General features: G+C 45.0%; 7 protein-coding genes across 7 annotated transcripts; 1 reads left to right on the top strand and 6 right to left on the bottom strand.

The window, feature by feature from the left end:
* Positions 1–2,621: 2,621 nt before the first annotated feature.
* Positions 2,622–3,327, bottom strand: TRV_07632 (uncharacterized protein; the record flags this gene model as incomplete). Its single annotated transcript, XM_003018316.1, has 2 exons — positions 2,622–3,095; positions 3,130–3,327. Coding segments are annotated over 2 exons (672 nt in total), but the record flags the coding sequence as incomplete, so codon positions are not given.
* A 74-nt stretch (positions 3,328–3,401) lies between these two features.
* TRV_07631 (uncharacterized protein) lies at positions 3,402–4,603 on the bottom strand (the record flags this gene model as incomplete). The annotated part of the gene is made up of 3 exons (XM_003018315.1): positions 3,402–3,801; positions 3,862–4,081; positions 4,135–4,603. 3 exons carry the CDS (start codon positions 4,601–4,603, stop codon positions 3,402–3,404), a joined length of 1,089 nt encoding a protein of 362 aa, XP_003018361.1.
* Positions 4,604–4,998: 395 nt separating this feature from the next.
* TRV_07630 (uncharacterized protein) lies at positions 4,999–7,025 on the top strand (the record flags this gene model as incomplete). Its single annotated transcript, XM_003018314.1, has 4 exons — positions 4,999–5,194; positions 5,314–5,334; positions 5,486–5,870; positions 5,930–7,025. The coding sequence occupies 4 exons, from the start codon at positions 4,999–5,001 to the stop codon at positions 7,023–7,025; spliced, it is 1,698 nt and encodes a 565-aa protein (XP_003018360.1).
* A 123-nt stretch (positions 7,026–7,148) lies between these two features.
* Positions 7,149–8,672, bottom strand: TRV_07629 (uncharacterized protein; the record flags this gene model as incomplete). Its single annotated transcript, XM_003018313.1, has 1 exon — positions 7,149–8,672. The coding sequence occupies one exon, from the start codon at positions 8,670–8,672 to the stop codon at positions 7,149–7,151; it is 1,524 nt and encodes a 507-aa protein (XP_003018359.1).
* Positions 8,673–8,930: 258 nt separating this feature from the next.
* Positions 8,931–9,407, bottom strand: TRV_07628 (uncharacterized protein; the record flags this gene model as incomplete). The annotated part of the gene is made up of 1 exon (XM_003018312.1): positions 8,931–9,407. The coding sequence occupies one exon, from the start codon at positions 9,405–9,407 to the stop codon at positions 8,931–8,933; it is 477 nt and encodes a 158-aa protein (XP_003018358.1).
* Positions 9,408–11,521: 2,114 nt separating this feature from the next.
* TRV_07627 (uncharacterized protein) lies at positions 11,522–13,546 on the bottom strand (the record flags this gene model as incomplete). Its single annotated transcript, XM_003018311.1, has 1 exon — positions 11,522–13,546. One exon carries the CDS (start codon positions 13,544–13,546, stop codon positions 11,522–11,524), a length of 2,025 nt encoding a protein of 674 aa, XP_003018357.1.
* A 100-nt stretch (positions 13,547–13,646) lies between these two features.
* Positions 13,647–14,048, bottom strand: TRV_07626 (uncharacterized protein; the record flags this gene model as incomplete). Its single annotated transcript, XM_003018310.1, has 1 exon — positions 13,647–14,048. A coding segment is annotated over one exon (402 nt), but the record flags the coding sequence as incomplete, so codon positions are not given.
* Positions 14,049–14,299: the final 251 nt, after the last annotated feature.

The following is a 14,299-nucleotide window of genomic DNA, read 5'->3' as shown; positions in this document are numbered from 1 at the left end:
AGTACCTAAGTATATTTAATAATTTTCTCTACCTTAATATAGTATTTTCTAATAATAATTTAGTAGAGACTCTTCTAACTTATAAATTTTTAAATATTTAGTCTATATTACCCTCCTATTAAATAGTAGAATAGCTTAATATACTTTTACTAAAGCTTATAACTATTAGTAATATATATTTATTTATTAGAATATTATATAAAATATATAAAATTAATTAGTTTAAACCCTCTATTTTAAAATTTAGGCTCTAGCTAATTTAATTTTATTAGAAGATAAGTTTCATCTTTAATAACTAAAGTTAGAAAATAATAATTATATAGAGGGATATTATTCTATATTAGAATAACTAATTAGACTAAATTTAAGCTATTTTTATCTATATACTCTATAATATTTATTAAGTTTTCTTATATATTATTAATATTTATAAAATTAAAAGGAACCCTTTATTTTTACTACTAATATTATATATTAACTCTAAATTATATATTATTATTAGTTCATTAGTAGTTAAATTAAGCTAATATATTATTTCTATTAATATTAGTAGTAGTAATAATATATTATAGCTCCAATAAACTACTAGAGCCTTTAATTTTATCTAGTAATAGTAAAATATTTTATTTTTATTATAGAATATAGTACTTTAACGAGCTTTAATATAGAATTTCTAATATTAAATTAAGATAATACTATATTAATATATAATATTATGGAGTACCAATATACTATAGTATTAACTTATATTAACTCTAAATAATATCAATTTATTATAGTACTAAATATTTTTAATATTAAAAAGCTATCTATATATAAATTAGTAGAAATATATATATTTAGTTAGAATATTTTAGAATATCTCTAGTATTTCTATAGTTTCTTAATAAATTAGTATTTTTTTAAATTATAGTTTTGGAATAATTTTTCCACTATTCTGAAAAACCCCCAGACGGCCCTATGGTAGCTATCTATAAGGATAGAAGTAGAGTCGGAGCCGCTCGAACGAGTTCCGCCCCGTTGCTTATTTGGTATCAGTGGAGTTTAGTCCGCCGTACTCGGAACCCGGCCCACTAATAATAACTAGGATAATAATGTGCGTATATTTTGCAAGTCGGAGAACGGACACAGCCTCCGGCCGGGAGAAAAGGGTCCATGTGTTCCTGTATACGCCGTACCTCCAGACCCCCGCTGATTGTCCAGGGGATGTCAATAATGTCAGCGAGCGCGCTGTCTGTCCCGCCGGTGGGCCCTGAAAATTAAAGCACCGACGAACCAGAGTACGGGGCATGGAATACTGAATTCTGATCCTTTTGGGTGATTAAAAAAGGTGTCTAATACAGCCAAAAGACAGCATACAAATGAAGAAGAATATATATAGTTATATATAGTTAAGCTATCTAGATCAAAACGCGTTTACGGAAGCTTAAATATCTTGCTACGCTTCCATATGGAACTAAATATACAAGCCAAGGGTTGGCAGACATAACTAACTAACAACCACCCGGCTCGAACGCATAATCCCAACAAATACTACTAATAATGACCCTACCACGGCTGCACATGGGTCGCATACTCTGCCGTCTCGGGCCTATAGCGCTGCCGTTGCTCTAACACGCACAATCCGCCGTGCCGGGCTATAGAGGCATGACGAGCCCGTCTTTGCGCACCGCGAGCAAGTGGGCTTAGCATATGCTTTGCCCATCAAGTCATCGACTTGTCTCCATGGGTCAGAGTACGGAGTACGGGTGGGTACCTATATTGACACTGTTGTGGATCATCCGGACTCCGAGTAGATTGCCCACCCGCCCCCGACAAGGGACTGCCCCCTGCGTAGTTATCATAAGCGACCCGGCGTCCGCTCGACTTAGTTATGCCGACCCACCATCCAGCTACTCCAGGGTATCCTAATCATTATGTAAAACTTCGTAAAACATGGTAGTATAACCAATTGCCGCCATGCACTGGTCGTTATGATGAATATATTATGTAGTTGTATTAAGGGAGCCACGGCTCAAGAGCGGGTCGGCCCCATTAACTAACTAGTTGTCAGGATGTATGTAGCTTAGTTAGCCGATTATTATTAATTTAATTAATTATATTTACTACTATTAGAGAATTTCGTATTTGCATCCAGCCGGCCACATCGGGCCTCTTGGCGCCGCTTTCGGCCTGTCGAGAGGAGGTTTATGCCAAGTGATTCATGACTAGGGTAAAGGGGCCATAGACCCCTGTAACTCTCAATCCAGGCTCTATTGCTACATTTTCTTCCCGTACAGAACAATTTTTGCAATCACCTTTCTACTCTGGAAGAAAGGATAGAAACGCGTACAGTTTTATTTCTTTTAGCAGGGATTTTAATCAACATGAGAATTTGAAGTAACAACAACAAGCCTGTATACATGGAAGTATCGAACCGACGAACTCATCCAGATTACCCCGAGACGGTGTAAACATGGACCCCATGCGGATGGTTTTCGGCCCTGGCGTTGCACGTACTTACACCCACGGGTCCACAGTGGTGCAGAAAAGAACCACGCGGTGTCCACTACCTGGAGGTCACTAGGATACTGCAGAGCTTCGTTAGGATCTAAAATGATATTCAGGGAAGGGGCCCTTACATCTGCCGGTTTCAAATTGATGTTGGCTCTACCCACGGTGATCTCACAGGAACCTTCGAAGTCGTCTCCTGGGTAGAGACAAAGGCCGAAGAGGTCCGATGCGCCGTGCTGTTGAAGGAGCTTATCGAACTCTTCCATAAAATTGAGTTCTGCTGGGCCGATTGCCGCCGCCTCAGGATTCTGTGAGTAACGATACTCGGTAGGCCGGAACGTGCCGTCGGCGGCCTTTGACCAGATAGAAGCATAGGGCTCCTCTATCTCCTGGGTGTGAGCCGTAGGCCAAGGAAGAGAGGTCCCATTATAGTCGACAAGCCTCTCATCGACATTCAAATCAAAATGGCGATGGAGGATAGCCAGGCCAAGTCTCTTCTCCATTCCACCATCAACAAAAAATGGCCGAAAAACATTATTTACAAGCTCATCACCGTTGATAGATTTGAACTTTGCGCGTGCGGCCTCGAGGGTTGGAAGGGCCTGGAAGTGCCCCGGCATGTAGTCTCCAACTAACATTTTGGCTGGCTTGTGGTGAGAAGGCAGGTATGTGGATTTGGACGGATTCCAGAGAGTAAGTCGATATATATAGCTTGATTCTGGACGGCATCTGCCATTGTGCCGCCTTCAGCTTGCACCGCTCTTTGCATACGGCACCGCTTCTTGCATATAGCACGCTACCCGCATATGCTTGGTATCCGAAAACTGGATGCATTATTTGGCGTACACACAAAGTAAAGTTTTCTAAGTTGACCGAGATCAGCATGGCCGAATACAGCCAAAACATTCTCAACTTTCCAAACGTTCCATCAAGGCAGTGGCATGGAGCCCACTCTTTTGGCCGCCCTGTCTCGCAAAAAATTCAGACACTTCCCACTTCAGGTCTACCGGAGTATCCGAATATAGCGAAGGTCTGTCTGCAAACCATTTGTGCCGACCTTTACTGACAATTGCTTCAAGAATAAGCCTTCTGTAATCGACGTCTGGCGCCGAGTACATCTTCAGTAGCAGGGACACGATAACTGAAGAGTTCGGCAATTCCCGCCGCAATGCCTTAAGAAAGTTCGCTCGGTCTTTCTGTAGCATTAAATATAGCTCAAGGCCAGGAGGATGTTCTACTGCTAGAAATCTAGGGAGACTAGCAGCAAGCTGAAAAGGTTGATAATTAGCGAAGCCCCAGTCTATGATGCTATGGAAGAAAAAGATGTCAGTAGCGCTTTGTTTAACGTAAATGGCGAATCTCATTTACCCTTTGACGTTGTACTCCGAGTCCACTATAATATTTCCAGCCGAAAGGTCGCCATGATCGATGAATGACGGGGCATTATCTAGTTCCGGGTGCAGGATCTCTGGGAGTACGCATTTCAGAAGGAGGCAATGGTTGATTTCAAGTTCGGGAAGGCGGCCTTGACATATTCGAATGACTTTCTGGTCGATCTTATCCGTGAAGTACTCCAATGCCGAGACACCTAAATAAGTCAGTAATGACCCCGCCTCTTGCTGGAAAATAAGATTCGCTCACCATCTTTGCGTGTACATGATATGAGAGATAACATGATCTTCGCAATCTGGTCGACAACCCTCTCGCGATCCATTCTCTTCCTCGGGGTTGTCGCTGTCCAACTTAGAGGCTCACCTGGAATCCAGGTTAAAACGAGAAATGGGAATCCAATAGCGTTGTCAAATGTCATGTCATAGCCTATTACTCTCGGTGACCATGGAAACTGGCAATCCTCGAGGTTCTTAAGGGTTTCAATTTCTGTCATAAGGACGGAGACGACTTCCTCCTCGGAGCAGGAGCTTAGGTGTATAGGTATCCGAACAGCCCAGTCAACATCGTCAAAGAATCCGAGCCTGTAGACTTGACAGTGACCACCGGATAGCGGTTGTGTAAGAGTATTGGACCTGAACTGAGCAAGCTCATCGTCATTTCGAAACCTTTGAATGGCAATAGGGATATTCCCAGGGCAGAAGCTTTTATTTATGGCCATTTCTTAGCAATAGAAGGAAGTAAGCCTAGAGAATAGAAAAGCTATAGACTTGTAGGGGGGCAAAAAGATATCGGAGGCTGGGTTGTTGGCTTTTAATATAATAAAGATAATAATATTATTTTTTCTAGAATTAAACCAGGGATTAAGAATATAGAAATAGTAGCTAATTACGTAATCAATCACAATCAATCCCAATACCAGACACTTAGGTAATCTTCGTCTGGAACAAAATTTTGCCAGTAAAGCTTAAATTGGCTTATGTAATTAAATTTTTGTCTTTGATTCGAAAAGAAAAAAAAAAGTCCGCAGAGTTGCTATTGCTTGTCTTTATATTTAGATAGGAAAGATATATAAACCACAGTCCTGTCTTTTATCCGACAGTTAATTTCTTAATCATGAAGCGCAAGCTAGATGAGAATGACGTCCCTACATCAGCAGAAACAACGGAGTCCAAGAAGCCGGCAAGGCATTTTGAGGACTTTGGACTCGATCCACGACTGCTTCAGGCCTTGACATCACAGAAATTTTCGAAGCCGACATTAGTCCAGGCGGAGGCTATTCCTTTGGCGCTCGGTGGGAAGGATATACTCGGTATGAGACTATATCTATAAAAAAAGTTTATAAGCCAGTCGACTAATTCTCCATTGATTGTAGCAAGGGCAAAAACCGGATCTGGAAAAACAGCAGCTTATCTGATTCCGATATTACAGAAAATATTGCAGAAGAAAGCGGTAATTATATTTTGGAGGCATTGGAATCTATTATCCTTTATTAATTGTGTTTGCTAGGCCGACCCCGCGCATAAGTCGATCTCAACTTTGATCCTAGTACCAACGAGAGAGCTTGCCCAACAAGTACACAAGACCGTAACTGCGTTTTCAGAGTTCTGTTCCAAGGATATACGGTCAGGGAACCTCACGCAGAAGGTTTCCGATGCTGTCCAACGCGCGCTTCTTGCAGATTTACCGGATATTGTTATATCTACACCCGCGCGAGCAATTGTGAACGTCAATAACTCAGCATTGGCTTTGGACAACATATCACAAGTGGTTATTGATGAAGCTGATTTGGTTCTCTCATATGGATATGAGCAAGATATGCAGAATCTGGCGAAGGCAACTCCGCGTGGTGTTCAGACTTTCTTGATGAGTGCTACACTGACGTCTGAAGTTGATACTCTGAAGGGACTCTTTTGTAGAAATCCTGCTATCTTGAAACTTGAAGAGGCTGAGGACGAGGGCGCTGGTATAAACCAGTTCGCAGTGAAGTACGTTACTCTTTGCTATCATGCAGTATCACTAAGTTGACTAACAAATGACTTGCAAGGTGTGCGGAGGACGACAAATTTCTACTCACATACGTGATATTCAAACTGCAGCTCGTGAAAGGCAAATGCATCATATTTGTCGGTGATGTGGATCGATGTTATCGACTCAAGTTATTCCTGGAACAATTTGGTATCAAGAGTTGTATCCTCAATTCAGAATTGCCAGCGAATTCTAGAATACATGCTGTCGAGGAGTTCAACAAGGGTGTTTATGATATTATAATTGCTGCCGATGACCAAGAAGTCATAGGGAAAATCGAGTCAAACAAGAAGCCATCCGAGAGTGAAGAGCCTATTACTGATGCTGCTACGGAAGAAAACAAGGATCTCAGCGAACCTGAAGAAGTGGAAGAAAAGGCGGCACCATCCAACAAAAACAAGAAACGAAAAAAGTCAGGAAAGGAGAAAGACTATGGCATTTCTCGAGGAATAGATTTCCAGGATGTTGCATGCGTTCTCAATTTCGACCTTCCAACGACTGCTAAATCATATACCCACCGGATTGGTAGAACTGGTCGAGCTGGAAAAACCGGGATGGCCCTTTCATTTGTTGTTCCATCTGAATTGTATGGAAAGCACAAACCAACCATTTTCCCGCCAGCGAAGAACGATGAGTCTGTCCTTGCTAAAATAGAGAAACGACAAGCGAAGATGGGAAGAGAGGTGAAGCCCTACCACTTCGACAAGAAGCAAATAGAAGTGTTCAGATACCGAATGACAGATGCCCTTCGAGCGGTGACTAGAATAGCCGTTCAAGAAGCCAGGGCAAAGGAGATTAGACAAGAACTTGTCAAGAGTGAGAAACTCAAGAGACATTTCGAGGAGAACCCCCAAGAGCTACGCGAGTTACGCCACGATCAGGAACTTGGGTCTGTGAGAGTTCAGAGCCAGTTGAAGAATGTGCCGGAGTATCTAATGCCAACCAAGGGGAAGAGTTCATTAACGAGTGAAGACATTAGGTTTGTTGGGCTACACAAAAAGAAGGGGAACAGGATTCGGCAGGCTAGACAAAAGAACAAGGCTCGAGGGAGAATTGCAAAGAAAGGCAGCGCTAGACGAAAAATTGATCCATTGAAGTCGTTCAAGTCAAAGTAAAAAATGGGTGGTTTGGTTTGTTAATATGAAAATACCCAATGTTGTATAGCTGAGCGTAGATATTGTTATAAACAAGACGCCTATTCTTGTGCATGAATGCCTTTACAGATGAAGACACTATATTTATATATTCAAAATTCGCTCTCGTCTCTCTGATCCGTCAGAATAATGTATCCATTTCCCGCGCCCTTCTATCCTCGCGGTTTGAATGCCCTTACCAACATCTTTGATCCTCTCAAGTGTGGATTTGAAGGATTCTCGCTCTTTGCGGAATCTATCTTGTTGCTTTATCACTATATCCTCGTCCACTTCCGTAGCGGATATGCTATCAAGGGTCGGAGCCTCTGGGACCCATCCAGGACCAAGTCCTATCCACTCTATTCCTCTCCACGAACCATTCCATTCTGGACCTGAAGCACTGTGAACCTGTCCATAGATGTCAATTCCATTCCAGCACAATGCTGGGATCCATTCAGTGCAACCTTCTAGATCAAGCCATTTAAGGCCATAGGTTACCCTTGACAATTTTGCCAGGACAATAGATGCTTCTGTCCAATTATTCTCGTAGGAAGAATATACATCCGACGCTCCATATTGAAATGAGAGTGAATGATGCTTTGGGTGGCTCACGCTTGCCGTTAGAGCGTTGGGTTTCAAAGTTGGGGTAGGCCAATAAGCAAGGGAAAGATGGGTTAATGTTGGGATATGAGAAAGAAGTTTCATAAGGGAAACCCAGCTTGCGGATTCTGGAGCTGGAGATGCCAAAGAGAGAAATTTGAGGTTACCGAAGGCTGTCACTTCAGGCCGGCCTGGAGTATGGGGACTAGGACTTTGCGTCTCTAGGTCAGCTTCCTCCTCCCAGGAAGTGGGAACAGGTGTGCTCTCCCTGTGTTTTGGTATATTGCCTTTGATAAGTTTGGAGAGCTGTTTCAAATTAAGCCAGTATCCAATAGAAAATCCCAGGTCTAGCCGAGTCACTTCAGCATTGTCTTCAGGCCCGGACTCCTGGGTCAAGAATAGAGGTTCTAAACCCTCCATGTTGACCCCCATCGATGAATGATCTGTGTAGACGGATATATATGTCAACAGGAGCTGCCTTATTGATACCGGTAATGTTGACAGAAATGTTCCATCATATATAAGATGCCAATCCCAGTTTCTAGCCATAAACCGAAGTGTGGTGTGTAGTAAACTGTCCTCTGGCGGAATCCTTGCGCCGGGAAGGCGATCGAGTCGACGGCCAAACTTGAAGCCACGGCTTCTCAACGTACCCCCACCGGGGGCATCTAGGCCAGCATTTGATCCTGTATTAGGGGTTATCCAGCTTAGAGGAGGAGGTGGACCCGGGGTTCGGCGGACTCTTCGCTGTCCAATTACCTGGCGGGATGTAGTCGGTCGAGGTCGGGGAGGAGGCGTCTCGGGAAGTTCTAAGATGTTTCTTAGAGACGGATGAGCCGTTCTAGGCGCTAGTCTTGCCTGTCGTGAGCCTGTGGCATTGGAAGACGCATTTCGCATCTGCTGAAGGATTTCATTGACCGATGATTGACCTGTTGCTGTCTGGCCATGGCTGGGTGACCTGGTCGACTGGAGGGAAGGATGGGCGGCAGGCGTTGGTTTTATGGATGGAGATTTGTGTTTTTTGGGCATAGAGAATGGATGAAAGGAGATCTAACTTGGTCGGAGAAGACCAGGACAGGCTGAAGCCGTACTTTATATTCCGTCATGTCGGGTTGCTTGAAATAATGTGACTGATTCCGTATCCGTATCGACATCGAACTTATTTTAAGTGGCGGCTGAAAAGTGCTTGGCGGTTTGCGACAGCCTCAAAACGTTGGCCCAAGCTGCATTTACACTTCCTTGATATTGCTATGTATACTCGACATAAACTCAAAGTAAAAGTAGAATCTAGATGTCTCTAACCAGAGAGCCGTCATCCATCCTGCCTTCTCTCTTAGGCCCCTCTCTCAGCCATGTCTCCGCCATGCTGGCCTTCGGATCTTCATCTGGGAAGCCTCTTGAACGCCGGACCTCGAGAACGAGGTCCCGAACCTTTCTCGTACACTCCAGTCGAAGTTCCGTAGCTTCATCTCCGTACATAAGCTTCTCATTCAAGATGCCAACTGCGAGAGGTTCAGTGCTTCCTTGCTCCGATTCCCTTTTCAGCTTCTGCCATTTGCTTCTTAGCTCTCCAAATATAGCCTCAGTGTCCACTTTTTCCCCAAACGTGACGCTGACTTTTTGGTTTATGCGAGGAATAAAACGAGGGAATCCACGGTCCTCATGCATAACACCGTCCGTGCCTTCTATCCACATTGGGACGATATCTGGACATTCAGCTGGTTCCAATATCAAGCGAGAAATGCCCCATTTGAAGTAGCGCATAGTTTTGTGTGCTGACTGGTGTATCATCCCTTCTGGAAAGATGTGTATCCAAGAGTAGGAGTTGCATGCATATGTAGATGGAGCTAGAAAAGCGTCCTCTCCATTTGTAGTAAAAGCTGTAGGTACCTCCGAAAAAGGATCAACACAGGTATTGCTTATGCTCCATCGTTGCTTGTCTGCAGGAGCCCCATGAGGGTCCACAGGAAAAGGCCCCTTGGATAATAACCGGATCGCTTGGGTTATTGTAGGCTGAAAGAGCCCACCGCGAGAAGAATGGAAAAGTCTATGTGCTGGGAGAACCTGCCCGTATGTAAAAAACGCAGACATAAATCTATATAGGTGAGTTAGCACGCCATCATACCCCGGTGAGTTCCGGTCAATACCTATTTTTAAAACAAATATCATGGCTTCCAAGAGCCCATCTCCGATTGCATGGCCGGAATTCCCAATGACTTCGCAACGGTATAACACCCCACATCAACGGATCGTCCATGCTATAGCGCCCATCCGGGAAGTTTCAGCCCAGTGTTCACGTTGTATGCGCATGCTAAAAAGGGGCGACCTCAAGCTACGTACACACTAATGTGATTTGAAACTGCAAAAACAAACAAGGAAAGTCAGTATACTGAATTCATTACAGCTCTAGGTCAAGCATATAGGTAGAGTAGCTAACCAGTGATTAATCCGCGTGTCCTCGAGCTATCATCTTGCCGCGACTCTAGCAGCTTCAAGAATCTATCCAAGCCATTGACTTCCGTGGTATTGAGCGAGAACAGAAACCCACGACATAGTGCCGCAATACTCAGCGTAGTAGCGGAGGACAGAGCCCTCCAGACGGAGGATGGCTGCTCGAGCGTCCCATCTTGAAGCTGCATCGGGATCTCGGAGGGAGGTCGACTCGATAAGGCGAGCCGGGAGTAGATCCAGTTTTTTAATTCATGGGATGCTAAGGAGCGACATTAATCCAATTGATGGGTTTGTATATAGACAAGACATAAGAAAGAAATGATATGGTACAAGATAGCAACCGTCTGGCGGGTTGAATCTCGCATCCAAAAGGCCCGAAGCTGCTCTTTGGTTGTATCAGAGTTGGAGATGTGGCGTGCACGGACCATCCAATGATCTCCCAAAGAAAAAAAAAAAGTCATGGCTTCAAAACTTCATATATGAAAGCTCACGAAGAAGGACATTGAACGACCTCCTTTCAGCGTCTGATACGCGCCAATTCCACTCAAGATGTTCAAGCCTACTTCCCCTTTACTCAGTGGTCTATTATGGTACGCTCAATTGTCCCGCGCCAGCGCCATTTGGCCCTTCCGGCGGTTCCAAGATGGATAACGGCTAACCTGCATCTTTTCATTAGGAAAATTCCCTGGCGCCTGTCCAGTCCTCAGAAAGCTAGACAACGAAAGCGGCTACGAGCAGTTGACAATGTCGTTGATACGGTTTACGCTGCGCTGGAAAGAAATGGACTTGGGGCCACGAAGCCTGTAGAGCGATGGTACCGAGAGATGCCTAGGGAGGAGGAAATGCTACCACGAGACAAGTACACAATTTTCGACCGGAAAGAGAAGAAGTATCGCAAGGGAATACATAGTACGTTTCATCCGTGCTGGTTTAGTGGCTTACAGACTTTTGGGGGGGTGATTATTTTGTAGCGTGGTATGAACATATGCTAACTGCTGGTTTCTTAGAACTTCCCAAATGGACTCGTGTTAGCCAGAGAATTAACCCTCCTGGTTTCTAGAGTTGCCTCTTCACGCTTTTCCATCGATGTATCATCTCTGTTTGACGCGGATACTGGCTCTGCGCTATGTATAAATACCTTTCTTCCTCGAATATGTGGGCATGTATGGAGTTTTTCCCTTTTGGCTGTCCTTCTACGGTTAGACATACACTGAATTTGCGTGTGTACTATTACTGGATTATTTTCTTAAATTTTATTGGTGATTGATGATCCTACGGATATGCTGAACCCAGAGAGACTTGTCCCGTTTTCAGGGATATAACAACTGGCCACTCCATTTCTCCGTATGCAAAAACGAAAGATGAACAGATTAAATTAGCTCCGAACGGTAAGAATAATTTCCATGAATGCTGTGGTTTTGTTTGGTTCAGCCTTCGTCTCGTTCATGCATCGACACTGGGTCAGTGGTACTCTGTGGCTGTAGTGTTGGACTATCCGCTCCCTGTAGACTGACTGCGGATCTTGAAAGAGTGCTTCTTAAGGAATGATGTAGGCTTACAACCCCCCGGCCCGATTTTTCAGACCTCTCAAGCTGCCTGATTTTCTGGTACTGCTGGGCACTGAGCCTTCTTGCTTCCCGAGCAGCTCTCTCAACGCCGTGATATATGCCCTTTCCAGTTCTAACAACACATCGGCGGTTGGCTTTCCCTTGAAGAACTACCCTCCGGACCCTGTACAACCGGGGAACGTTCTCCCAGTACTCGAGCTTCTCAGACCAACCGCCAGGCCCTTCGAAGTATGTCTGTTTCTGCTTATTTGACATTCCGTGTCCTTGTGGGGGTTTCTTGAGAATCCAGCTTGCTGGGTCAACGTTATTATCAGCAGCCTCTTCAGCCGAGCCTTCGAGTAATTCAACCTTTGGAATCTCTTTCGCTCCAGAAGACACCCTCGCTTGATTGACTGCTACCCTCCAGGAATCTATCCGTGGCGTAACTGCTCTGGCTCTTGGTGCAGGGGTAAGGTCGGGTAAAACGGCATTGCTTTTACCGCCAAACGCCTTCTTATTTACTCTGGGATCACTCTGTATTCTTTTTTTCTGAACAGTGAGTCTTGATGAAGGATCCATTACAACCCAAGTGGCCCTGTTGAGCCAATGGTTGTGGAGAAGGAGAAACGCAAATGACTTTCGACCTGGGTCCATTTCACTCGATAACCACTCGAGCTTTCTATCCAAATTGTCGACTAGACGTACTTCAGGGCGGCTCAAGCAATTCTCGAGAGGAGGTCGACGGCGTATCCCGCGGCATTTGCGGATACGAAGAGTATCTTCTCCTGGCCGACATCCTGGTCTTGGTATCTGTCTCCTGATCTCTGGAGTAGGACGATTTGGCAATCGAGGAGCCGGCTGAGTCCCAGTATCATAATGATGAGACTGGTATATATCTGAGCCAGACCCTGATGATATCATGCTTTTGAGGGCAAACGACAATGCTGTGCCTGGTCGGCCGGCATGGCCCTTGAGAACTCCAGGAGTATCACCAAAGGTCTGACATTGCATCCTTGCACCCCATGCCCTGTATTTCCAGGAAAGTGATTTTTCGCCATGTGTCTCGTCCATGGAATTGCCCATGCTCAGGATGCTGCTTCGTCCATGCCTTCTTTTAGTATTCGGTGGCTGAGTAGCTGGACTGTGAAAACGTACGTGGCGTGAGCCATCATAGTAGCCTTCGGAATGTGTTTTTCGAGATGCAGGGCGAGGTAGTGCTTCACTTCCTGCTCCATATCCACTATTATCGAAGGACTTGGATCGTGTCCTCAAAGGGGGCGAAAGTCTCAAATCAGTACGCCGTGGTATATTGAGATCCTCATATTCCATGGCTCTGCGGCTATGGTGTCTTCGAAGGGCAGACAAGCGGCCCACCCCGGGAACACCAAGCTCAGGGTTGGCTTGTGAGTGCGAGCTGGGTCTCAGTCCGTTGACGGCATATCTCATCAACCGCAAGGGAATACGCCGTAGCCGACCCTCATCTTCAGCTCGTTGCCTTGATTTCTCACCATCTTGGTCCCACCATATCCAACTATAATCCGCATGAGAAGACCTCCTAAACATGAACTTCCTAGCCCAGCGGAACTCCTCTTTCCACCGTTCTTTATGGTAGTTATATTCCATAGTGGGAATCCATCCGTACCAGGCTCTAACGTGATGTGAAGCTGCACTCCGTCCTCCTCCAGTCACCCTTGAGCGCGTGAATGAGCGTAGAAATGTCCCTAGTTTCCAGTAGAAAACACCGAGTATGAAAATGGACACAGTTCCAATGAATAACAGAAGGAAAGTCCTCACATCGATACGTTCGTCCACAGGCACGGCCCCTCCTGGGCCGTTTGGGTGGCGAGGCGGTTGGATGATTTCCCGACGTTGAAGAGAGATGTAATGACTATATATGGGAGCCATGGATTATTGGTCTTGGTAACGCAAACACTGGCGACAAAGGTACCACCAATTGCATAGTCGAGCGTAACGAGCGTATGAGGATCCAGTTCAAAGATTTTGCCTAGATGAATTCAACTGTAGCTGAAAAACGAACGTGTTTGGCCTTTGGGATAGCGGGTGGAATGTCGGGCTCAACCCGAGCGGTTTCGACGTCCGTAGGCTCTTGACCAAACCAGTCCGCAGCCTTCCAGGTAGCAAAGACAAGTAGAACAATAAGCAGCCAAGAGGCAAAACTCGTTATAACGAGAATCAGCAGATGTTTCTTATCCATGCATGTGAGAGGTTGGCCTGTGGGCCGGGTTGAGAAAAGAGTGTAGCACAGTGTCAAACAGCAATTAGTGGTATAGGTTAAATGATAGGGGAGCCATGTATCAAAGAAGTGATATATCACGACAGCCAACAGCTTCTTGTCAATATCAGCCTCTTCGATGGTTGATGTATGGAATATCAGCAAAGTTCCCGCCTATATTGCGGCAGGAGCAACCAGGCCCTTGGTAGTTCTTTCTCTGATTCGCATTTTCCACGTCTTACCCTCTCTGGTAGCTCTTTCTGTTCTGACCGCGCTTATCTATCGAGCTGTCTTTCATCTCTGATAAACCTGTCCACACTGTAGATAAGGTATCACCAGCACGGGTAAAAGGGGGGAATATCCTCAGGGCAGAGAAAAGCTTGTGACGGGGTATCTTGTCTCCTGAAATAATATTCTCAATAAAT

This window comes from Trichophyton verrucosum (genome assembly GCF_000151505.1).
Source record: "Trichophyton verrucosum HKI 0517 chromosome Unknown contig01039_1.f1.exp, whole genome shotgun sequence".
In the NCBI taxonomy this organism is placed as follows: Eukaryota; Fungi; Ascomycota; class Eurotiomycetes; order Onygenales; family Arthrodermataceae; genus Trichophyton; species Trichophyton verrucosum.
This window is presented reverse-complemented; position numbering and strand designations above follow the sequence as displayed.